The sequence below is a fragment of the Daphnia carinata genome, chromosome 3 (genome assembly GCF_022539665.2).
Source record: "Daphnia carinata strain CSIRO-1 chromosome 3, CSIRO_AGI_Dcar_HiC_V3, whole genome shotgun sequence".
Taxonomy (NCBI): domain Eukaryota; kingdom Metazoa; phylum Arthropoda; class Branchiopoda; order Diplostraca; family Daphniidae; genus Daphnia; species Daphnia carinata.
In genome coordinates this window covers 9,217,857-9,242,766 of record NC_081333.1, presented here as the reverse complement: position 1 = coordinate 9,242,766, position 24,910 = coordinate 9,217,857, and the positions used below count along the sequence as shown (strand labels likewise).

Here is a 24,910-nt window from a genome sequence, read left to right as displayed (position 1 = left end):
GCCTTTATATGGTTAAAAGTGTAATTACCAGTTTAAAGAAGATTACGAAAATACAATTTGTTTTTGCATTTGGACTCATGGTTTTTTAAATAAATGGAAGATAAACATGGTTGCGCAATTAGCACGTTTGTTCCGTCTATTTCAAAAATGGGTAGTATGACGAAAACATGAATGAGTGTTTCGAAATCAGGGTTCGATTTTGGGTATGAAATGTGATTTTCCGTTGAATTCCAAAAGATATCGCCATCCCACTATTTGATTTTTGGCTTAATTCTAGGTATAACTTTAATCGAAATGATTTCGATTACTAATTGAACTAAAATCACAAAAATAAACCTTAGTACATGGGACTTATAATTTCTGAGATCAACCTGAAAAACGGAGGAACAAAGAGTGCTAACAGCAATTTATACGTCAAACACACAAGTCCGGCTTATTTTGTCGGTCGGGCTTAAAATTTATACCTGCAAAAACTGTCACTCATTGGAATTACGTGAAAATCTCAGAATATATACCCGAAATTGAATGCTGAATCTGGGAAAATTTCTTTTTTTCATTAAGTCAATCGTTTTTGAAATACACTGAATATTTATTGATAACGCTAGCTCACCAGTACGCTACGGCGTGAAAAAAGGGTCACCAATATGGCAATCCGTTTTACATAAAAAAAAAAAAAAAAAATGGCGGAAAAAAAAAAAATCGCACTTTTTTCTCTTTTTTCTACCCGTAGCCATCTATCAGTCGGTTTCGTTATTACAGGCATGTAAGCAATTTGAGTTAATTGTATCCCATTAGCAGTTAATTGAGTAGCGTGGCTGGAGAACAACGCGTGGCTGGAGGAACAATTGAAAAATGGATAAGATAATAAAACAAAAAAATGGTAAGTATAAACATTATTATATTGGTTTTCAATTATTAATTATTGTTTATTAGATCAAATTATGAAGCTGCAGGCCCAGTTATTGGAACAACACAAAATATTAGATAACAAAGCTAAGGATCGTAGGCCTAACACGTAATGATTCTATTTATTTGCTTTTATTCATTCGTGTTTTGTAGCTCAAATTTTGAGTCTTCAAGCTCAGCTAGGGGAAAAGAACAAATTGGAACGGAACAGTTTCCAAACAGTGAAGGAGGTTTTTCAAAACTCATCTCTAACTGAACGTGAGGATGAGTTGGCATTAGGTGAACACAGCCAGGTACCTAAAGTTTTCAAATAAGAATTCAAAATAAGTATAGAATTTTAAAAAACAATTATTTATTCCTTAGTTATTCAGTCCACCACATGACAGTGTGTTAAATTTAAATTCTGTTAGTGCTGCACTAAAAGAATCGTTAGTAATAAGCTCATGCAGTGAAGGAACTGAACAATTGTGGGAACGTATTTGGGCCGAAAATGGGTGTGGTACAGAAACCCAGAAATGGCACAAGTTCAACATGAAACATGGATTAGGTACTTTTCGGTTTTTTGTCTATCAAAAAAGTATTTTTAATGCTATTATTTTGCATTCACAGATTTTAACGGGGGATCAAATCAAGTCTGGAAGTGTTACAGGATGGAAGAGTGAGCCTACAGATGAAAAAACACTGAGAGTGCATTACCGTAAGGTGTGAGGTAAATTAATAGAGTAATGCAAATTGCCTAATGAGAAGTACCATCTTGTGTTAATGAATCCAGTACAACAGCAATCCTTTATAGTTCTGTCACAGCTAGAAGCCTCAAATAATTCTGCTTCTCTGTCTAAAGAACAACTTGTCCTTTATGTTCAGAGTGTTGGGGAAACTGGGTATTTAAATGGCCCTAAAGATGTTTTAATTTTGCTGCTATTGCAGAGATGAACATCATACATGGACTCTTTAGGTATGAAAGGATTTTTCTTCAAATAATTTTGAATTTATGACGAAGAATTTCTCCTCCTTTTTGCCAACCAGGTCTTATCTACCAAAAAAAATTTTATCCAATAGGAAAGGATTTTCATGTACTGGGAAAACAACTATCAACAATGCAACATTCTACAGGTGCTAGTTTATCATTCAAGAGCCTTATACAATGAAGTTAATCTGCAATTTGTATGTCCTTTCTCAAGCTTCCACCAGAAGTTGAATCTATGAGTCATGTAAGTTCCATGATCAACAATTGATGTGTTTAACAGTGTTGTTTTTCTTTTCTCAATATAGGTTAATAGTAACATTGGATCTGAAAAGATTCTTGGTTGGGGCAAGACACTGAATAAATTGTATTGATTGGATGGATGACATGACATTGACATATATTTCTTAATTCGGATTCCCCAGACGGTATTTGATATTTAAAAAATTGAAGTGCATATCTGGGCTCCCTTCTTTTCTGAAGCCCCGTTTCCCCTTGACTCATAATAAGCCCGTAGGGGGTCATGCCCCTACTGTACGGTATATATAAAAACAACATATACCGAGGTTTGGAGGGCTCTGGCCGGAAAGGGGACGTGGGGTGCCGCTTCGTCCGATGATGTGTTCACGGAGGGTGATGTGGCTGCCCACAAATCCGAACTAAAGGTTAATCGCTCCTGTAAAAATGTTCCAAATCTTCAGCTCTTCTTCCGGCTTCTCTTAGCCAATCACCGGGTAATCTCCCCGGTGGGTCAACAAGGCAGTGTCTCCCCCTGCCTGGGTTGACGGCAACTTTTGAAAGGGCTATTGTGCCTTTTTAAAGTTGCAAAAATAATTGTAATGTGCAGAGAATTGACAATAAAATTTTTTTTATAAAATATTTTTTGCAAAATTCGTTTCTTTCATTGTCTGTGTTAGCTTTGTTCACACATTACATTAATCAATTTTTTTTTTTGGCTTTGCTTTATTTGTTTTTGTCACATTTGATGGTAAGGTGACGGGTATTGGTTTATCGTTTATCTGTAAGCATTCTATTATTATCCAGGGATCGAACCCTGGATGTTCGGCATACCTCGCCGATGCTCTACCAATGAGCCACGAATCATATGTTTTAAGTTGGCTTTTTTTTCTAGTCACTTGTGGACTTGCATTTACACTTAGAATAAAACTGAAATGCAATTCTGCAATATACTCTTGTACAATATTCTACTTCATTTTTACACATCTACTGAGGTTTGAACCCAGGGTAACAGGTATCGCAGATAAAAGCTCTACCACAGAGCTAAGAACCTTATGGAAGCAATAGAAAGATAAACATATAGTTGTGAAAGACTGCATAAACATCCTAGACGATAACATATGATATGCGATAATAAAAAATTTAAATATATCTCGTGGCTCAATGTTAGAGCATCGGCGTTGCACGCTGAATGTCTGGGGATCGGTTCCCATACCAGTAAAACAAAATACAAAATTACTTCATAAAATATCCAGATTGTTCCTTGAATCTAAGTTGAACAATTCAAAGAGTGTAATAAATAATACTTACAGATAAACGATAAACCAATGGAAACAATGCTTACCATCAAAGGTGACAAAAACAATAAAGGTGAATTAAGCAAGCTAAATATAAGAAGTGTAACGTGTGAACACAGCGAATACAGACAATGAAAGAAACGAATTTTGCAAAAAATATTTTATAAAAAAAATTTTATTGACAATTCTCTGCACATTACAATTATTTTTGCAACTTTAAAAAGGCACAATAGCCCTTTCAAAAGTTGCCGTCAACCCAGGCAGGGGGAGACACTGCCTTGTTGACCCACCGGGGAGATTACCCGGTGATTGGCTAAGAGAAGCCGGAAGAAGAGTCGAAGATATGGAACATTTTTACTGGAGCGATTAACCTTTAGTTCGGATTTGTGGATAGCCACGTCGCCCTCCGTGAACACATCATCGGACTAAGCGGACCCCCACGTCCCCTTTCCGGCCAGAGCCCTCCAAACCTCGGTATATGTTATTTTTATATATACCGTACAGTAGGGGCATGACCCCCTACGGGCTTATTACGAGTCAAGGGGAAACGGCGCTACGGAAAGGAAGGGAGCCCAGATATGCACTTCAATTTTTTAAATATCAAATACCGTCTCGGGAATCCGAATGAAGTATAGAAATATCATGTCATCCATCCAATCATTACAATTTATTCAGTGTCAGGCCCCAACCAAGAATTTTTTCAGATCCAATGTTACTATTAACCTACACTGAGAAAAGAAAAACAACACCGTTAAACACATCAATTGTTGATCATGGAACTTACATGACTCATAGATTCAACTTCTGGTGGAAGCTTGGGAAAGGACATACAAATTGCAGATTAACTTCATTGTATAAGGCTCTTGAATGATAAACTAGCACCTGTAGAATGTTGCATTGTTGATAGTTGTTTTCCCAGTACATGAAAATCCTTTCCTATTGGATAAAATTTTTTTTGTAGATTAGACATGGTTGGCAAAAAGGAGGAGAAAAGCTTCATCATAAATTCAAAAATTTTTCAAGAAAATTCCTTTCATACCTAAAGAGTCCATGTATGATGTTCATCGCTGCAATGCCAGTGAAGTGAAACATCTTTAGGGCCATTTAAGTACCCAGCTTCACCAACACTCTGAGTGTAAAGGACAAGTTGTTCTTTAGCAAGAGAAGCAGAATTATTTGAGGCTTCTAGCTATAACAGAACTATAAAGGATTGCTGTTACACAGGATTCATTCACACAAGATGGTACTTCTCATTAGACAATTTGCATACTCTATTACTTTACCTCATACCTTAATGGTAATGCACTTTCAGTGTTTTTCAACTGTAGGCTCACTCTTCCATCCTGTAACACTTCTAGACTTGACTTGATTCCCCACTAGAATTCTGTGAATGCAAAATAATAGCATTAAAAATACTGTTTCGATAGACAAAAAACCGAAAAGTACCTAATTCATGTTTTATGTTGAACTCATGCTATTTCTGGGTTTCCGTACCACACCCATTTTCAGCCCAAATACGATCCCACAATTGTTCAATTCCTTCGCTGCATGGACTTATTACTAACAATTCTTTTAGTGCAGCACTAACAGAATTTAACTTTAACACACTGTCAGGTGGTAGACTGAATAACTATGCAATAAATAATTGTTTGTTAAAATTCTATACTTATTTTGAATTCTTATTTGAAAAGTTTAGGTACCTGACTGTGTTCGCCTAATGCCAATTCATCCTCATGTTCAGTTAGGGATGAGTTTGGAAAAACCTCCTTCACTGTTTGGAAACTGTTCCATTCCAATTTGTTCTTTTCCCCTAGCTGAGCTTGTAGACTCAAAATTTGAGCTACAAAACACAAATGAATAAAAGCAAATAAATAGAATCATTACGTATAAGCCCTTACCATCCTTAGCTTTGCTGTTATCTAATATTTTGCGTTGTTCCAATAATTGGGCCTGCAGCTTCATAATTTGATCTAATAAACAATATTTAATAATTGAAACCAATATAATAATGTTTATACTTACCATCCTTTTGTTGTATAATCTTATCCATTTTTCAATTGTTCCTCCAGCCACGCGTTATTCTCTCCATCCACGCTACTGAACTAACTGCGAATGGCATCCAATGGACTGAAATTGCCTACGCCAGTAATAACGAGTCTGAGCGGTAGATGGCTACGTGTCGGAAAAAAAAAGAAAAAAGTGTGATTTTTTTTTTTTTTTGGCGAAATTTTTTTTTTTTTGTGTAAAACGGATTGCCATAGTAAAACGGATTGCCATATAAGCTTAAATTTCAAAAATATTTTGGTTTATTTTGCGTTATGATAATATAGACAAATATACAATAAATATTGTGTCGCTTGTAGCTCAAATGCTCAATAGTAGAGCAACGGCGTGGTATTTCATAAATTTCGGGTTCGATGCCAACTAAAATAATATAGACTTAAATTTTGATTCCTTCAATTTGAATATGAAATTTCCTATTGTGATGAAACCAACCAGTGTGAAATGTAATAGCTACAAGATATTTTTATTTTTAATATGCAATAGATCAAAAATTTTAAAAAATTAAGCCTGCCGCAGACAAAATACACGATTGTCAGATTAAAAAATAAAAATTAGGGCTTATAAAAAAAGATTAAAAAATGGTAACTTGAAGAGAAACTTGTCATCTTGAACCGTATAAAGAGGTTGGCATTGGCGTCTCAGCAGTTAACGTGTTTCCTTTCTTCACCACGTATTAGAAGTTCCTCAATGGGGAGGGTAGGGCCTTTACGTTCCTGTGGAATGTAATAAAATAATGAGATCCGTAGCTCTAGCGTAGAAAGTGTACGTACCTTCGCCATCGCTGCTCTATCCCAGTTCGAGCTTCCACAGTGCGAGCAGGGACGCTTAGGAAGCCTATCAAGGCTAATGGTTCTTTGTTTGCAATCTTTGCACTGGAAAAACCTTTTCACGGCTTTAATTGTGCGAACTGAGTGTCCTTCTCGACGACATAATTCAGAGGCAGATAACGCTGTATAATTGCACTATTGAGGCGTATAATTAGAATGTTAATACAAATTTTTGTGACGAAACAACTATTGCTTACTTTTGTGCAAGTGATTGCAGTGGTTTTGATTTCAAACGTGTCAAGCATTTTTGTCTCCATTTGTTCCTTTCTTTCAAGTTTCGAAAAATATTGCTCACTTTGTTTGACTTCAAATTCATCAACTAAATTAGAGTGCGCAGACTTCGCCTGTAATAGTTCGTCTAACTCGGCTTTAGTTCTTTTTAAGGGCCTCGGAGTATCCACAAGACCACTGCTGATTTCCGTAGCATCCTCGTCACCCGACGTGTCAAGCGCACGTTTCCTAATTTTTGCCTGCATTTTAGGAGTGGTCGCTTTTTGAATGGGATCGTTTGGGTCTGACGGCTGCAGCGGCCCTTTCAGTCTAACAAGTTGCAATGCTTTTAATTTGGCCGACATCATTCTTGGATGCGACTTAGGAAGCCTCACCTGATAATGCAGATATTTTTAATAAATTTTTGATAATTTAAATTATCAATTAAAAACCTCAGCAGAAAGCTCAATTTCATTTTGATTTTGCACTAGTCCACGACCTAGTTGGGGAGATGATAAAGCAATTTTACTAGTCTTCATTTGAATAGCTTTCATTTCTAAAAGTTTTTGCTGGTGTTGCAGGAGTAAATCTTTCGCAGTGATCGATTTCACAGGTGGTGTCGGAGAAGAGGCGCTCGGGGATTCCTTTGAATCCTTTGACTTTTCCAGACACTTTAGCAAGTTCCTACTCCCGGCTGTCGGATTTAACAAACGCTCAGAGAACTGTGCCTGGATACTTTTTTTTGCCAAATTTTCTTCTTCCTCTTTTAGTCTTAGAGCATGATTCTGCATTTTAAGACTGTCCAAGATCTTGTTATCTTTTACCTGAATACCAATTGTTAACAATTAGAGTAAACATTGAATACTTCATTTTCTCGTTGCAATAACTGAACTACGTACTTTGGAAGCGGGTGGCGCTACCACTTTTCCTGTAAACATTTGGCCTCCATAAAACACCTCGTTTTTCCCCAAGACTTTCTGCTTCAGTCGATCTTCTATACAACGTTAAAAATCAGTGAATATAGCTTAAACAGTAAAAATAAAGGCACTACTTGTAGAAAGCCCAGTTCCTGAAAAATGAGACTGGATTTCTGATCGTTTAGCGCTAGTTTTCTTGAATTCGTTTTGGACGTGATATATACAGAATTCACATTCAGATTTATTTACAAAGGAAGGGCAACGATTTCCATCTTTACGATTTGCACGGCACCAGCCCAAATCCTACAATAAGGTAGCAGTCATAAAAATAAAACGTTACGTAAGTTTGGGATAATAAAAAACTTCTATACATTGATAAAATAATGTCGTATTGTTTTACCTTTGAGCCTCCAATATGAAGGACTTTCTGGTGATGATCAACTGTGAAGCTTATCTCATCAGCTTTGCTCTCTTTCATAAAATTCGGGTTTAGTATTCCAATGACAGACCCGATTGCCATCTTCCAGTGATTATTAAATACTTCACCAAATAAGAAAAACGACACTTGTTTGGTGCAATCTTTTAAGTCGCTTAGCTTCCAGATGGCGTATTTTTTACCCTTCTGTGAAGTTCTTGGTTCACTTTTAGATACCACAACTGCCATTGTAACCCAATCATCCTTGATGTCACCACCTCTCATATGTATTTTGATTTGGGATGCTTTGATTTGTTTCCTGCCTTCCATTCTTTGCATAAGAGTACTTGAACCAATAAGTGGATTGATAATTTTAATGCCAAAAAATGCATCAGTAAATCCATTATCTGCAGTTGGGGATTCAGTTGCTTTGGCACAAGCTCCACTAAGTTTGGTTAATGCGCCTTGGTTAGTTTTCCATCCTGGGGAGCACTTCTGTCCCGTAAGCCTATCTACTACAGGTTCATGGGCAAGACGTTGTTTCACAAATTGACCAAATTCATTATACTTATTTACACTTCGGTTTCCTTCCTCATCTTCTGAACTATCAGACTCTTGCGTATGTATCAAACTAGATGTTTCTGAATTGACAGGCTTCAGACTGTCAGGGTTTGGTTTGAAATTTAACCCAACATCTTTCAATCCCGGTGCTGCAGGTTTCACATCATTTTTCTGTTTCAGTTGATCCTTCAATATGGCCATCTGCTTTTCCATGTCTTCCAACTTTTTCTTGAGAACATCAGACTCGCTTTGTTGTAATTCAGAGACAGCAGTTGAAGAGGATGGTAGAAATTCATCTTCATCCAGCAGCTCTGCTAATGCATCAATGTCTGTCATAATAAAACAGCTTCACGTTATAAAAAAAAAGGAAAAATTTAGCAATCTTTGGGCAAAGCATACCACAAATATCATCCAGATTCTCGGCCATTCTTAAACTATTTCAACGTAATAACTTAAAATTCACAACCTGCTAATTCAAAGTCGTTTGTTGAGAGAAAGAGACTACTCACTAAATTCCTTTGCCGCGAAAATCGGCGTTGCCAGGTAGTTTTGTTTCTTGACCGAGGAAACAGCTGATAAAATCTTGGTTTGTTTACTATTCCGTTAGTGAGATAACGCGGGTGTGACGGAATCGTTGAGTTTTGTTTAGCTGTAGTCCACATTTCAGTTTCACCATGGACGAGTTGGGGGCTCGCGAACGGCACATTAACTTTGTTTCCAATCACAATGGCAGTTTTCCGTCGGACATTATTCTTTCCACACTGCCGGCCCCGCTTTCAGTTGCTTTGACTTCGGTAGTCTTACCTTTACTTTTACCCACTCGATATGTTTTGTTGCAGTATTCCTCACGAATATGGATTCACTTGCTGATTGAGACATTGACAGTCGTGTGCCCTGTTTTACTATCATTTACGCTGTTGTCTTCCTCAACAGTGCTGAATCCTATAGTTTTGTTGCTTCTCATCACAGGGTTGATGATCTGTTCACCTAAATGGTGGAATCCAAGCATTCCAGTCTTGAACCGCTTATTCTCTTTTCCTCTCCCAGGGAAAAAGCCTTCATTCCTAACCAACTATCGTGCTGGTATGAATTTGGCCACTGCCATCTGTATATTGGCAGTAGATTTCTCAATATTCCCACGAAGATTTGCCAAGACAGAAACCTATGGCTATAGTTTAATGGATGTTGGTGTAGGTTCATTTGTTATTGCTAATGGCTTATTGGGATCTAGTCAAAACCAGGCAGCTAAAGCCTGGTCCAAATCATTCCCATTACTACTCCTCGGCATACTCCGACTAATGACAGTCAAGCTGTCTAACTACCATGAACATGTCACTGAGTACGGCGTTCATTGGAACTTCTTTTTTACCTTGGCTGTTGTGAAAATCGTTCCATCTCTAATGAAAACAAATCTTCGACCGATCGTGGTTTCGTTCGCCCTTTTGGCAATTTACGAGATCGGCCTGAAACTTGGACTGGAGACGTGGATCTTAAGCGACTACCCCAGAAACAATTTGATCTCAGCAAATCGCGAAGGCATTTTTTCTTTATTGGGTTATATGGCCCTCTATTACGCCTCTTGCGAATTAGGTGACTACATTAAAATCCCTAGAACACTGTTCAAGGAATGGCTTCGTTTGTTGATGGTTCTTACCTGTCTTTCGCTCCTGGGTTGGATTTGTCTTCACTGCTGTGAGTCCCTAGTAGGTATACCTTCTCGAAGGTTAGCCAACACGTCATTCTGGCTATGGATGGTAAGATTTTGTATACACTGTACTTGCAGAGGAAATTTTAACTTATATACCAATTTTCCGTTTGACAGTTGACTTACAACTTGATAATCATGGCAACATACTTGCTGGTCGATTTGCTGCTCGTGACCTTCGACGTACAACGAGAAATCGATAATGCTATCGATACCTCATCATTACCCGTATTCCGCGAACCTTACCTCCTGAGATTTATTAACTATAACGGCCTGACTTTCTTCCTACTGGCTAATCTTCTGACGGGCCTAGTCAATATGACGTTTGACACGATTCACATGGCGCCGTTGGCATCATTTGTACTCCTCTTCAGTTATTGCACTGTGCTCTGCCTTTGCGTGGCCGGCATGTATTTGTGGCGTATGCGAATTTGATTTCGTTGTTTATTCTTGTTGTGTACATTTCCAATACAGATGAAAGGCGTTGACGATTTCCAGGCAATGCCCCTGGTACGTAATGTCGCATTTATTGTTTTATCGTTCCACAGTCTTAAACAATAATAGTTAAGTGATGTCTTAGGGTGAACACACTGTTTAGGTGGAAGGGGAGAAGAAGGATCATAGCAATGAAAATGGGGAATGAGTTTGGGTGTATAGGTTGGATAAAACAAGCGACCATTACATTCTGTCGTTTAATTTTGTTAAGAATTTTTTTTTTAGGCACAAGATTCTGTCTGTAAAAAGGAATCCGAAAAGATTATAGTAAACCCGTTTGGAAACGGTCTAGTCACACAAGATCATATGAAAAAAAACGTGAAAAAGAAAACATTGGGAAAGCTTGAAGAGAAAACAAATTTGGCACGCTGCGGTTATTTCAAGAAGGCACCTTTTGAGTGGGGGGGGGAAGAAGATTCACGGTAATTGATATTGTTTCTCGACCAAAAATGTACATCAAATGCAAGTAGAGGGAGGAGACTGCTATACGCTGACAATTGAATTCGGTAGATTTGGATAACGTAATTTAAAAAAAAAAGATGATGGACTATTGACGGATGCTCGGTTGGAGAGGGTAATGCAACTGTCCGGAAGACGAGCGGCAGTGGAAGTTTCGATGCTATCGGGTTTCTAACTTTCTACTTTTGGCAGGTGCGGTAAAACTCTGAGCGGTCGCTAATGACTTGCAAGTAGTCGGTCATGCGCACATTCATGGCCATAACTTGCTCAGAAAGGTCTGTCAACCGACGCTCATGCAACAAGTATTCATCCTCCATTTCTAAACATAGGGGCGAAAAAAAAAAATAGAACAAACGTTATCTATACGCTCTCACTTGCATCAAACGAAGACAAGTTAATACAGACATACCTTTGAGTTCTTGAACTTTGGCCACAACGCTAGCTGTTAGCCGATTGGCCTTATCTTGAAGACGGGCGGAGCGTTCGCGGGCATCGCCACTTCTTGACGTCTTCTCCTCCAGAGCGCGCAGGGCACGTTGATAAGCAATGTCAAGCTCAGAGGCACCCTGTCCGGCGCGCGTGGCTAGCGAAGCGGCCACATCGGACTCACGGGCGGCTTCTTTAACATCTCGCTCGTTCTTTATCAGCTTCCGCTGCAATTCGCGTAACCTTTCCCGTAGGCCCTCGACCTCCTGGACAGATTCACTAGCTTTGACTTGAGCGTCGGCCGTCTCACTAGCGATCTGCGTTAGATGCGATTCAGCTGCGCTAATATCCTAGTTGATGACGTGAGGAAACATTAAAAGATATTGAAAATTGATGATACTACAGCTGAAATAAAACGAATACCTTGTCAGCTGTTTGAATAGCCTCTTGAGCCTTGTCTTGAGCGGCTTGGGCGGCGGCCAACGATTCGAGCACTTGCTGGGCAACAGTAAGAATACCCTGAGCGTGAGCTTTGGCAGCGTCAGCACGATCCTTGAGCGCCTTAGCGGAAGCTAAATCTCCCGAAGTCTCGGCCAGAATGGCGTCAATGTTGGTCAGGGAAGAGATGGTGTCGTTGATGCGTCGGGCAAGGTCGGTGATTTGCTCCGGTCGCAACGAAATACCCTTGGACAAAACATCGGTGGCAAGAGAGCGGATGTCGGCCGGACTGGCTCCGGACTCTTCAAGGAATTCGTCGATCTGGTTCATCAGTTCGTCCACTTCGGCCTTGGCTGCTTCGGATCGGTTCTGAGCCGACTCGGCAGCCAGAAGTGCCTCACGTGCCAGACTACGGGCATTCTCCGCTTCAGTCTCAGCCTGGCGTACGCCACGCATCATCTCTTCCGATTCGGCTTGCCGATTGCGCAGAATGCCTTCCGCTTCTTTAGCTAAGCTGAGCGCATTTTCGGCTTTCGTAACAGATCCTTCATCGCATGACAGAGCTCCGCATTTCCCGCATCCTCCGCCACCACACAAGCTGTCGCATGGATCCCCACGTCCGTCACAGACAGCGTCGTTAAGCTCGGGTAAAGAGCGTTCAACGACAGCCAGACGAGCACCAAGATCAGCTAGTTCAGCTGCGTTTCGCTGTTGGCTCTCGCCCAGCTGTGGAGCGACGCGTGACAACAAGGCTTCCGTCCTCCTACGCTGTCGCTCTGAATCGCTGACAGGTTGTTGAGTGAATTCGACACGATCCTGCGCTTTCTGCGATCGTTGACGAGCTTCGCGGGTCAGGTTGAGAGCTCCTTCAACGTTGGCTTCTTGAAGTTTGGTGGCATTATCCTTGAGTGACTGAGCCGCCATTTGAAGGTCAGTTGCTTTGGTTCTTAGGTTTGTGAGGGAGAGATTAACGGAGAAAATACGTTGGGTTGTGTTTTCAACTGTGTCATCCAACCCGTCCATTCCTTGCCCAGCTAATGTCAAATTGGTTTTGATAGAATCGAAAAGCTGTTCCAGTTGCGACAATTCGCGGCCGCTGAGGGTTGTGTTGACAAGTAGAGTCCGTACTTCTGTCAATTTAGCCTCCATCGTCTCAAACTCGCGAGTGTAAGCACCAGTAGCGCCCGTTTCACGGATTTGTCCGGCGGCAACAACAACTTGCTCCGTTTGTCCGCGCAATTCCTAAATTGAACAGCAGAATTGTTAGCAACTCGAACAAATTATTATTTCTAATTTTAAAATTACCTGGAGAATGCGATCCCAGTTGTCGAAACATTCGCCGCAAGGTTGGCAATCAGGAACGATCGCGCCGACGTATCCGCGAGCGCATCGGTCGCACTTTTCACCACCCATACCGGGCAGACAGACGCAAGCGCCTGTGGCGTGATGACATTGCTGGGTGGAAGAACCCTGCGGATCGCAGTTGCAAGGCCGGCACGAGTTGTCAGATGGATTACCCCAATAATTAGCGCGGCACTGATCACATTTCCGCCCGCCGAATCCGTCACGACATTCGCACTGGCCGTCGAATTCGTTACATTGGGTAGAAAGAGAACCGACTTGGTCGCAATTACAGGCCTCGCAACCTTCGCCCGATGCGATTTTCCAGTGGTCGACGGCGCAGCGATCGCAGGACAGGCCCTCGACGTTGGGTAGACAAGGACACTGGCCCGACTGGCGATTACAGACCGACGGCCCTTCCAATGACGAGTCGCTGCCAAGGAGGTTGCAGACGCACGGTGTGCATTGCTGGGACAGGGCGTCGCCAAAGAAGCCCTTCTGGCAAAGCTCACAACTAAAGCTTTCCGTGTTGAACAAACACTGAAGACATTCGCCCGTCCGTCCATCGCAGTTGCCCGGTCGAGAGAGGTCAATATTGTTGCTACACTGACAAGGCCGGCACTGTCCGCCCGGTATGTCGGGATTTCCGAAATAGTTGTCGGCGCAAACGTCGCAGCGTGGGCCGGCATAGCCTTCTTGGCATTCGCAGACCACGTCTTGGGTTTCGCGATCCAGCGAGCAACGAGGAGCGTAAGAGTGGCCTGAATTGATGGTTCCAGGACACGGGCAAGCTCGACACGGGATATCAACGCCCAAACGAGGATCTCCGTAATAACTGTCCAGACAACGATCGCAATGCTCGTCAGTTGTAAAATCACGACAGTCCAGGCACCGTCCTGTCCGTGAATCGCAAAGATCAGCATGTCCGTTACACTCACAACGTTGGCACGAAGGGAAGTTCCTATATTTAGCAGACTTCTTAATACCTAACCCCATTAACTATAAAACGAAAATCTATCATTACCAGTAGCCTGGTTGGCACTGGTCGCAGACACGGCCGTAGGTATTGGGCCGGCAACGGCACTGTCCAGTTCCGCTGTCGCAAAAGTTATCAAGAGAGCCGACAGGGTTGCACTCACAGGGCGTGCAACCTTCTGGACCGAATCCAAAAGTGCCCGGTGCGCACTGGTCACATTTCCTTCCCACGACGTTGGCTTTGCATGAGCATTGACCACCTACGCAAAACAATTTCGAAATATAAATAAAGATGGTAATGGCAACAATAACAATAAATGCGTTTTGATCAAAAACTTTCATTAACAAATCAAAAGCAAAACCTATTATCTAAAAATTTGGTAAGGTTATAGACACATGATGTGCTCGAGATAACGTACCTAGGGAGTCACAGATGCCACTGAAGGATCCGGTAGGATCACACTGGCACTCGAAACCCGCTCCGAGGACGTAGAAACCGATGCTGTACAAATGTTTACGGCAGACTTCGGGAATGTTGGTCTTGACCACCGAATAAAAGTACTGAGCGCAGCGGTAGTGTTCGAATTCCTGGCGGCGGTAGTCGGCAGCAGGTGATCCGCCCAGGAAAGGAATCGAATCGGCGCGTGGAACTACCGTGATGGAATCGATGAGAACAGCGGCCGATGGCGTTTCCTGGTTCGAGTCGTAAGACTTGAACTCCAGACGAACGTTGTATTTCTTGCCGGCTTCCAGGCAAGTAGGCGGATAGACGACGGCGTGACGGGCGCCAGACGGAAGCGAAATTCGTGAAATTTCCAAACCGCCACTACCGGGAGGTCCTTGTTGATTGTTCAGGTTAGCACACGGTCCATCGGGATCGACTTCATCAGGACGTTCGATAACAACCCGAACATCCTCCCATTGTCCAGACAGTTGAGGTTCGTAGCGGATAACCAAATCGTATTCCATCGACTGGCTAATGGCATCCAAAGTGAATTGGATGGAAGAGTCCTCTACAGCGCGGACGAAACCAGGACCAGTCCAGCTGGGGTCGCGATCACGATAAGGCTCGCGGATTTGGAGCTGGGCGCGATCAGAGATGCCGCCGTATTCGGCTTCGTAAATGCGGTAGTCCAGCAGTCCGGCAAAGAAACCTTGCTCCGGTTGAGAGCAAGTCCTTCCGGTAACGTGCGGTCTGCACTTGCACTGGCCGGTCAAGATATCGCAGTTGTTGTCGTATGAACCGCCAGGATCGCATTCGCAAGGTTTGCAGCCGTCGCGAGCCTCCGACAAGCCCCAGTGTTCGGGTAGACATTGGTCGCAGTCGCGGCCAGTGACGTAGCGTTTGCAGACGCATTCGCCGCTGTAGACGTTGCATCCTTGGTTCTCGTAAGTGCCTTGCAAGTTACAGCTGCACTCTTGGCAGCCATCTGGGTTTTCCTCGGTAAAATTCCAATATCCATGTTGGCATTGGTCGCAGCGGCGGCCTTCCACGTGACGTTTACAATGACATTGGCCGGCCTGAATTCCACCAGAAGGATCAGATCGCGCATCGCAAATGCCATCGTCTAACGATCCACTAGGGTCGCAATCGCACGGCAAACAAACGTCGGGATCGCTAATCGTTTTTGTCGGGTCCTATTGGAACAAATTATGGGGGAAAAAAGGAGCTTTAATTCACAAATTTCAACAGGACAGTAATATCATAGTGACCCAACCTGGTAGAAGAAAGCTTTGCACTGTTCGCAATTGCGGCCCATAGTGTTGTGCTCGCAATCGTCGCAAACACCTCCAGAAATACGGCCAGTGGCTTCGTAGACGGCCGGATCGAAATGACACCGGTCAGAGTGGTGGTTGCAATTACAGCGTTTGCAAGCGTTGGTCTGTCGACCGATGGCCGGCCTCCAGGGCAGATCGTGGTAGAAATCTTCACACTGCTCGCAGTTGAGACCTTTGGTGTTGTGGGTACATTCGCAACGGCCGTGAACCATGTCCGTCCGCTGGTCAACGCCTGGTAAGGGCAAACACCGCGAAGCGTGACCGTAGCATGAGCACGAACCTCGCACAACCATATCATAGATGGCATAGTAATACTTGTCCTGGATCTCCTCCCTAAAACAGATGCATGCGAAATCAGAGAAATATTAAGCTTTCGAAAAAAAAAAAAAAGAAACGTACCTATTGTCAAGTAAATCATCGCCGAGGGTATGAAGTTTCGTAAAATTAACGCGCAAATTGGTCATCTTGAGCAGATTCTGAACTTCTTGCGAGTAAGGATCGTCGATGGGCAAGTTGGGCGGCAGAACACGGAAGATGACCTCACCTTCTGTAGAAGGAGCGACGCCCGAATAACGCGATTCGCAAATCACTTCCGTCAGGTTGCGTGGCGGTTCACGCGAAATGCCCGGGAATGATTCAGCGCAATTATAGGCAAAGTAGCGGTAGATCTAAAGGGAAGTAGCGAACGTTTATGCCTGAAATTTGTTTCAATTAAGTTATTCAAATTACCTTCCAGGTGCGTCCGAAATCGTAGGATCGCTCAATAAGGAGAGCGGCCGGCCGGAAAGTCTTGAAGGTCATGATCAAGTGAGTAAAGTGGAATTCGGCTTCCAGGTCCAGCTGGATGCTGACGTTCTCAACACCATTCTGTGCCTGCCACCAAGAGCGTCGGCGAGACCTAACGAAATAATTTCAATTAGCACAAAAGATAGGCACCAAAAATAATTTCAGGGACTTACGTGGGAGTGTATCTGTAGAGGATGTTTTGAATGTGATGGCTGCTGGGACTGTTGACCTGTTCGGGCCGCGAGTCGCACCAAAAACACTTTTTCTTATCTTCCAAATGAGACACGATGCAATATTTTTCCTGGTGGGTTCACCGTTAACGGTCAGATCATGAAGAAACTAAATTGAAAGCTACTGTGTAAAAATACCTTCTTTTGGAGACCACAGGTGGATGTGGCTGAAAGCCGCATTTCTCTGCCGAGCAACAAATTGCCTGTTGCCGGGTAACACGAACTCTGCTCGCAGGGATGCGGCCTTTGTGACACAACACCTGAGCCGATGGAAATTAAAAGATGAAAAAGATTTTATAGCCATATTTTTTAAATAGCGTATTGTCACATTTAAGGTGTTACAACCGGAGCTAAATTTTCGCCTTCGAAACACCGTGGCTAGTCAAAACATGTTAACGTGTGTCGTTATGGCATTGATTTGCGCTCAAGGTTAAGTATTCAAAAAAAAAAAAAGAAAAGAAAAAGGGTTGATTATCTTTTAGGGCGGGTATGGATAAACATGAAAGGGAAAAGCCATTTTGCTGGCCTGCTGTTGTTTATAAGGAAAGGGGCGGAGATTCAAACTCATTATCTCGCAAAATGGGTCAGGTTATTTATGTTGGACTAACACACACAAACAGACGCACCAGTCGCGCATAAACTAGTTACGCTACGAGGAATCTGCCGCTATAGGTATTAATCGATGTTACAAAAACAGCGCTTAAATAAAAAAACAAATATTAAAAGAACTGTACAGAGATCTGTTTAAAAAAAACCTCCTTCACCAAATTAAATACCATTCCGCAGGAGAGAAAAAAAAAGGGGTAATTAAGATGTTTTGTTTTGTTCTTGTTTGTCGGCATTTGTTGAGTAAACTGACGGGAAAGGGAAACAAAAAAAATGGCGGTTAGTCGTCAGTAATGGTTGGGTAGCTGGCAGCACTAGGGAAACTCATCCGTCACTTGACGATCCAACACCAAACACGAATGGGGAAATCTGTCTAATCATTATTTATAATTGGATCAGTTATGTTTGATTAATCGTTGTGAATCGTTGCTTTGATTTCCATGGTTTTCCGGCATCCTGGTGAACTCACCTGGTTCGTGCAGGGCCAAATCAGATAGCGGATGGATCCGATCCGCCATCGATACGGCAGCCCCAGATGACGTTCTGATTGTGTTGGCCTCTTCCGTTCGATGCGAGACGCGGGATTGGCCGTAAACCACCGAACTGTTTCGCACAGTGTTCCTAGTGGACGCCAGTCTGCTCCGATGCGATTTGATAATCGTCGTTTTCCCGCTAACTACTAAAGTATATCCATCAGAGCGTAGCCGAATGACGTTTCGTATACGACTAGGTACATAGCGCACGCTTGAGTTATTTTTCAATTTTCGTTGCGTGTAAATCAACGGAGCCGCCCGTCAGTGAACGAACGTGATTAAAAGTATACAACAATGGTGTAGAATTAAGCCGAAAACCCTGCCGCGCCACCCCGTTGAGAATGGAATAAGAAAAAAGACATGGGCGACTTGAAGGCAGACGAGGGGCACAAAAAAATGAAAAGAAATGCCGGATCGTGATGAATTTTAAACACAAGCCTATTATGTGTGTAATATTTTGTGATTTCAACAAGAAACTATGAGCCTTTGCCTCTGGTCGGGTTTTAACAACTAATGCAAGCGTTCCAGCCCCACCTTCTTTTACAGGCGAACGTAGGCAACCCAGACAGGCACAAATGTAACCTCTTGAAGAAAAAACATTAAAAAAAATAAAAGGCTGTTCCTTCATTTTTCTTCTTAACGTACCTTATCTAGGGGAGTCTAGTCGTTAAAAGATATTTTGAAGTTTACGACGGACGAAGAGCGGAAATTTTTTTTTCTATTCTTTCACACGAGAAAGTTTGTCGTTATTTTACATCTCTTGGAGCACGGGCAAGTGTCATCGGGGCAGTTCAAACTGTCACGTGATATTTTAAGAGTCGGTCATTCACGAACGACAGACATGCGCCCGAAAAAAAAGAGGGCGGAAAATAAGCTGACATATTAAATTTTTTGTTTTATTTTAGAGAGCTCCCTAGAAAATTTTCAAACGCCCTTTTAGACGCGCTTTGAACCGGAAAGAGGCCGTTGGAGATGAATGATCTGGGCGCTAGATGTAAACTAGACTTTGGCCTGCTTGCGATTGGCATTAACATCAAATAGAACTTATTGAAATATCCAGACGGCTCCTACAAACATGTTGATGTCCAAAAACTTATCGCGGCGCGTCTGGTTTTTTCTCTTGGTCTGTCTCTTTTCTCTCGACATTCAATGATAATAATTCCATTACCCTTGGTCTTGCATTTTCTTATTGGTCTGTTCGAAGAAAAAAAATATATGTATATATTTTCTCGACAACCAGTCAAGACAGTCCACATGTGTTGTATAGAGAGTGCGATGGAGTCTCTGTTCTTCTCTTGCAAAGGACTTTTCATCATCTCTTTTTCCTTCCCCTGTGTTTTCCGAGTCTCTATTTTCTGTCTCTGCCCTTTTTGGCTCCGAGTCGACGAGGGTTCCGGCGAAACCGAAAGAGCTAAACGGATCGAGTTGCAGTGCGACATCTGTTTCGTGTTGTTTGGCTCCTTAGTTTAGTTTCTGGAAACGAGGCTTTCTGGCTTCTTCTTCTTCTTCGTTCCTTCTTCTTTTTCAATGGGTCTTATCCGATTCCTCTAGCCCGATAGATGACCACCCAGACCACTCTCTCGACTGTTTTTCCCCATTTCGTATGCATGAATGCCAGAATAGAAATGACTCGAGGGTTCGCGGGAATGCGCACAGATTGGGCATCTATATCTTCCGCACCCAAAATGACAAACAAAGAATCCCCCATTGAGCTGTTAAACGACGTCGGTTCCATAGAAACACTTTCCACGCGAGAGGGCGAGAAAAGGGGAGACTGGAACATCTTGCGTCCAGATGGGTTTCAGCAAATTGCCACTATGAAATCAGTGGCATCTAGAATCAAACCATACGATGGCCTCCTTTTTCCTTTTTGGACTTTATCTTCCTATTTTTTTTTGTTCCATTAAAAAAAGAAATGAGAAAAATCTGAAAGCGTTCAGGGATCCGGTTCGATATAAAGTTAATCAGCCGTACGGATGCCTTGCGTGGTAATCGATCGCAATCCTCCCCTTTTCCGCTGGCGATTGCTGAATCCAATTCGGTTGAATCACCAAGTTAAAAACAAAAAAAAAACAGATGGAATAGTTTTCCGTTTTCTGTTGGTAGGCAAAGTGATGGATGTTTATCAACAGGAAGGAGTGATGGATTTTCAACGTTTTGTGCTTTCCCACGGTGCGGATGCGAGCATTCTTTTTCTCTTAAATATATACAAATTTCTCAACTCACTCCTCCCCCTCAAACGTTATCACTTAAGCCCAGGCCGGCCAGCGGAAAATATCACTATCAGTTTAGGACAGTCGGTTGAAGATCTATAAGACACTATCTCATTTCTACGAATAAAAGAAGAATACAAAACTATCGTAATTTGTCTCTGTCATCGTAAACGATCAGTAATGAAATTTCGCGTTGGGGATTTCGAGAGATTACGGAACAAGTAAAGAATGAATGGAATGAATAGGAATTATTGTCTTACCGTTTGTTAAGCAAGTTGCGGCGACAACGATGAGTACGAGTAGACTGAATTTGGAATCCATTTTAAATCTACGACGAGTAGAGGAATTTTCTTATTTCTTTTAATTCTTATTAGATCCACTGACGTGACTATCCATCCGGGTCGGAAATGTGGCAGAAATGCGAGCTCCGCTTTTTTAGCACTGCGGCTACTAAGGATTTCCAAAGCCAATGGAATAAAATAAACTTGTTGATTTTCTTCTTTGAAGCACGAAAACACAATTCACCGTCGTTTGTTATTGTTTTGTTTTTTTTGCGATTATTTTCGCGCGTTCGTTGCGGTCGGAGAGAGACTGCGAGTCCTAGCTCCGCCGCGGCTCCAGGACGTATGAGAACCAGCCAGCCAATCCCAAGTACCACAGCGTTAAACGCGACAGCAACAAGTCGTCCCGGAGAACCGCTAGATGGCCTCCCTCCTTTGGCCGTCCTCAGATGACGAATCAATCGGGATTAAAGTTAGGCGGCACGCGATTCCTGAAAAAGAAAATGACTGCAGATAAGCAAAATAAGGGAAAAGAAGAAGGTACACTTCGAAAAGATTCTATGTTTAAGAAAAAAGTTTGAATGCCATATGCGAGTGGATGACGATAGCACTTTCACACCCGAGCAGACATTTCTCCCGCCCTAAAACCAAATATAGTCACGACGTTCCAATCAAGACGACTTCGTGAAATTGTTAGATTCGAAATGAAGGGAAAGAAAATCGAACAGCGGTTCACGACCAGAGGCGTAAATTTATTTCAAATAGTTGTGGCTGTCCCCAATTAAACGCCCTAGCTATCTCTTTGTTTCCGTTCGTGTGGAAGAGAAAACAAGAGCGGTCTAGTCAAACAAGTCGACTGCGTGTCGTTCGGTTCTAATTTGTGGAACGAAAAGGGAAAGAGCGACACCAAGTCTACGACAACTTGCACAAAAATAAAGGGAAAAAAAATATCTTGGCGTGCTAGCTCGAGAGTGAACACGGTACCAGACAGCAAACAGCAATCAACATTCACGAACCACCACCAGCATGACCTTATATGGTTTATCGCACTAGGGGCTGTCATCGTCAAACAGATTGCAGACAAAGGAACAATAAGACAAGACAGAAGAATGTCTACTACATCAATTGATATGATACAGGCCGACGTAACGACCTCAGCGGTTTACGGGGTCCTGGTCCATCGGTGGAGGAGAGGAGAAAGAAGATTCCCCCTCTTCCTAGAGTTGGGTTTCTTGGTGGAAAGAATGTGAAAGAGAGACGCAAGAAACTGCAGTGGTGGTGGGAAAACTAAGTGGGGGATAGAAAGGCAGGTCATCGGGCAGGTCAAACAAAGCCCGGCACGCTGACAGATGAGAAATGGATCTCGTTTCGTTTCCTGGCTGCGGTCGGGACGAGAAAGCCTACACGCACGCACGCCGATTGCCCTCGGGCGGGAGATGAAGGAGGCAACTAGAAAGAGGAGAACCCCATAAGAAAAAAAGGAAGGAGAAAATATGTAGAAATCTGTTGATAGTGTCTGACATCCTTTCTGGTTTGTAACTGCATATCTGCAAAAGACGATGCAGAAGAACTGCATGTTGCCAGGTACTTAGTTCCACGACAACAGTTGAGGCAACTGGCAACTTGCATTTCTAGAATTACAAGACAAGATCTGTGTGGGGGTCCTTTCTTTCTCTAGCTGACACAAACTGCAATTGATCTAATGATGACTTGGCCATGTCATTCACTAATGATGCAAGTTATAGTCACCATTCCTTTAAACCAGATGTTCTTGGCAGGGGTTAGAATTTTAGACCTATCCCTTGAAAAAATTAGAGAAAGGACCATAACACATCCCCCCCCAACGTCTAGTGACATCACGAGAACTCTGTCAGTCTCTAGCCTTCTTATTTGTTTAACCTACTGGCGACGACGTTTGTTTTGTTCACAGAGTATTTCACGCCATATACTACTACAAAGGGATTAAGGCTTGTTAATCGTACTTTACACTGAATGAAAAAGGGAAAAAGAAAGTACCTGCTCGAAAGTAAATAAACACAACCACGGATCTTTCAGTTGTTTGTTTGTCACACTTGTCCCTTTTCACTCTCCTTGTGTTGTGTGTACACTTGCTGCACATTGGAATTCCAATTTTTCCCACGGCCCGCTGAAGAGGTGATATCAAGTTATCAACGTAAACCAACAGATGTCTCTCTCTTTGACCCGACAGGTAGCGTCATCTGCCAGCAAAGCAAACCAACATTTTGAGAACACAATCTTTTTAACGTTGTTTTCCATAGTTGGATGTAGGGGGCTGTTCTTGATGCAATAAGAAATCTTTCAATACAATGTCACATAATAATAATATCATCTGTTAAAATAGGTTAACAACTATTTTCATCAATTTAACTCCCAACGTTTTTCGCCAATGACCTTGTAAAGCACCAAGGATTTCGTTCCTATACATGGTCACAATCCCATTGTTCCATAGATATTTTTTGTTCGTGGCAAGTCTTCTCAGAATGAACAGAAAAAACATAGACCACCGCTCGAAGGTTACAAAAAAATTTGCAATGGGAAGCGAAGCGAGACTTTGCGAGTAAAGAATGGCACCTTTTTGAACAAGATGTGGGCGGAGGATGAAGGTGGTTTTGACACGGGTATTACACGGGTATTTATGTTATTTGCACGGGGATTGAGTAGTAAACTATTTCGTACTCGAGTCGGCTATTCTCTTCATCTTGGTACATTTCGCACCATGTTGCCGTCATACAGCGCCGCTTGACGTTCGTAAGAATACGGGTCTGCTCAACGGGGGAACAAGGAGCTACAACAAACAACAAGATACAATTGCATTCCTTATCGCCAAAAAAGAGTCGTGATGCAGCTCGTACATAGCGAATACAAAAGCAGAGGCATCATACAGAGAGCAACAGATTCTTTCGCATTTTGAGCGACAGTCAGAGGCTCTGTCGACAGGCCTTTATTCACTCGTCTGCTCAAGAATACTACCGAATAGCTTTTATCTAATATTTACAACAATTCAGTGAAAAACTATAACCTACAGAGGCACTATATGGTGGTTTTTTGTTGTTGATGTTGTACTGGAGAAATTGAAAGAATGTCTTTACCTTGTTTGCATGTTCACTGCGATTCAAGAATTTGTGATGCCGACAACTATTTGGCGAACAAATATCAACAACCAGCATTCTACGTGTATCAAAGTCCAAAGATATTACTTGAGTTTTCAAATAAACACCTACATCACATACAAAGTGCAAGAATGTAAACAAAAGGACAAAATAAATCATTTTATGTGTGCGATAATCTATGGCCATACTCGGATTAGATATCGAATGAAATCACGTGATGGCATTCGGGAGTTTTCAGCTGTCATTGCAACAGCACGTGTAAAGGGGATGCCACAAGACGCCAGGTCGTAGAAAAAAAAACATGTTTGTTTCAATGATCGAACAACAAGAAAGTGGGCGAATATGTCATATCAGCTGTGCAACTATCCAACTGGCTGCCAAAACAATATGAGTTATATTGCAGTTTTGAACTTCTCTTCATGATTCTCCCGCTCAATTGTCGTGCCGCATTGTGATAAGGTAAATATTTTCCATGAGAGATTAAACAGCTGGATTAAAAAATGACGCGAACCATTCGATTGCATCACGTTTTCTATTCAATTAAACGAACAACTAGCTGCATTAAAACACTAGCACAAATAACCTAAAAGAGCCGTTCCTTGTACTACTAGAAATACGAAATTCTTTAAAAATAATTTGATCTCTTTTTATTCTTGTTGGGTCTAGACGAAACTTTGTTGTTACCTTGTGAAGGCATTCATTGATCATTTCGAAAATCATTGTTAACAAAAACTCAGTTTTTTCTGCTTCCCATTCGGCATTGGCTGGTCGCTTTAATCATGACTCTAATCATAAGTCCGTAACAGAAAGTCCAACTTGTCATTCTGTATTGCATTTGGCTTTTATTCATTCAAAATGTACAGCCTTTAACTATTGAACAACGGACACAATGCTTGTGTAGATTGGGAGAGTAACCGTCGAGAAATTTTTTGTTATTATGTAAATATAAAGGTACATTGTTGTTTGCCATGTCCTTTGATTGACAAAAAAAAATGTACCTTTTCATTATTACGATGACGTAGACTGAAGGTGTATTTATTGTTGCTTTCGGTCACGATAGGCTGGCGACGGCGTGAAGAATTCTTGGAACGGCTCAATCACGCTGACGTTCGA

General features: G+C 42.2%; 3 protein-coding genes and 2 long non-coding RNA genes across 7 annotated transcripts; 2 read left to right on the top strand and 3 right to left on the bottom strand.

The window, feature by feature from the left end:
* The first annotated feature begins 741 nt into the window (after nucleotides 1-741).
* LOC130685563 (uncharacterized) lies at nucleotides 742-2,044 on the top strand. Its single transcript, XR_009420670.1, has 5 exons — nucleotides 742-880; nucleotides 934-1,199; nucleotides 1,270-1,453; nucleotides 1,516-1,861; nucleotides 1,933-2,044. It is a non-coding gene; the product is annotated as an uncharacterized LOC130685563 (long non-coding RNA).
* Nucleotides 2,045-4,328: 2,284 nt separating this feature from the next.
* Nucleotides 4,329-5,245, bottom strand: LOC130685568 (uncharacterized). The gene is made up of 3 exons (XR_009420688.1): nucleotides 5,106-5,245; nucleotides 4,852-5,035; nucleotides 4,329-4,789 (listed from the first exon to the last, which is right to left on the bottom strand). It is a non-coding gene; the product is annotated as an uncharacterized LOC130685568 (long non-coding RNA).
* A 719-nt stretch (nucleotides 5,246-5,964) lies between these two features.
* LOC130685517 (protein MCM10 homolog) lies at nucleotides 5,965-8,939 on the bottom strand. The gene is made up of 8 exons (XM_057508822.2): nucleotides 8,799-8,939; nucleotides 7,824-8,728; nucleotides 7,558-7,726; nucleotides 7,406-7,500; nucleotides 6,959-7,330; nucleotides 6,494-6,901; nucleotides 6,240-6,431; nucleotides 5,965-6,182 (listed from the first exon to the last, which is right to left on the bottom strand). The coding sequence occupies exons 1-8, from the start codon at nucleotides 8,824-8,826 to the stop codon at nucleotides 6,108-6,110; spliced, it is 2,244 nt and encodes a 747-aa protein (XP_057364805.1). The 5' UTR covers nucleotides 8,827-8,939; the 3' UTR covers nucleotides 5,965-6,107.
* Nucleotides 8,940-9,002: 63 nt separating this feature from the next.
* Nucleotides 9,003-10,617, top strand: LOC130685533 (uncharacterized). Its single transcript, XM_057508844.2, has 2 exons — nucleotides 9,003-10,153; nucleotides 10,222-10,617. The coding sequence occupies exons 1-2, from the start codon at nucleotides 9,074-9,076 to the stop codon at nucleotides 10,537-10,539; spliced, it is 1,398 nt and encodes a 465-aa protein (XP_057364827.1). The 5' UTR covers nucleotides 9,003-9,073; the 3' UTR covers nucleotides 10,540-10,617.
* On the bottom strand, nucleotides 10,612-22,812 carry LOC130685502 (laminin subunit beta-1-like). Of its 3 annotated transcripts, none has more exons than XM_057508801.2 (14): nucleotides 22,683-22,812; nucleotides 20,646-21,157; nucleotides 18,109-18,318; nucleotides 17,172-17,293; nucleotides 16,977-17,104; nucleotides 16,747-16,915; nucleotides 16,417-16,685; nucleotides 15,957-16,350; nucleotides 14,658-15,876; nucleotides 14,288-14,498; nucleotides 13,228-14,224; nucleotides 11,908-13,164; nucleotides 11,468-11,834; nucleotides 10,612-11,377 (listed from the first exon to the last, which is right to left on the bottom strand). In XM_057508801.2, the coding sequence occupies exons 2-14, from the start codon at nucleotides 20,704-20,706 to the stop codon at nucleotides 11,238-11,240; spliced, it is 5,544 nt and encodes a 1,847-aa protein (XP_057364784.1). In that variant the 5' UTR covers nucleotides 20,707-21,157; nucleotides 22,683-22,812; the 3' UTR covers nucleotides 10,612-11,237. The 3 variants fall into 3 exon arrangements, with proteins under 3 accessions (XP_057364784.1, XP_057364785.1, XP_057364786.1); XM_057508802.2 differs by having other exon boundaries at nucleotides 18,109-18,315; XM_057508803.2 differs by lacking the exon at nucleotides 18,109-18,318 and having other exon boundaries at nucleotides 22,683-22,811.
* Nucleotides 22,813-24,910: the final 2,098 nt, after the last annotated feature.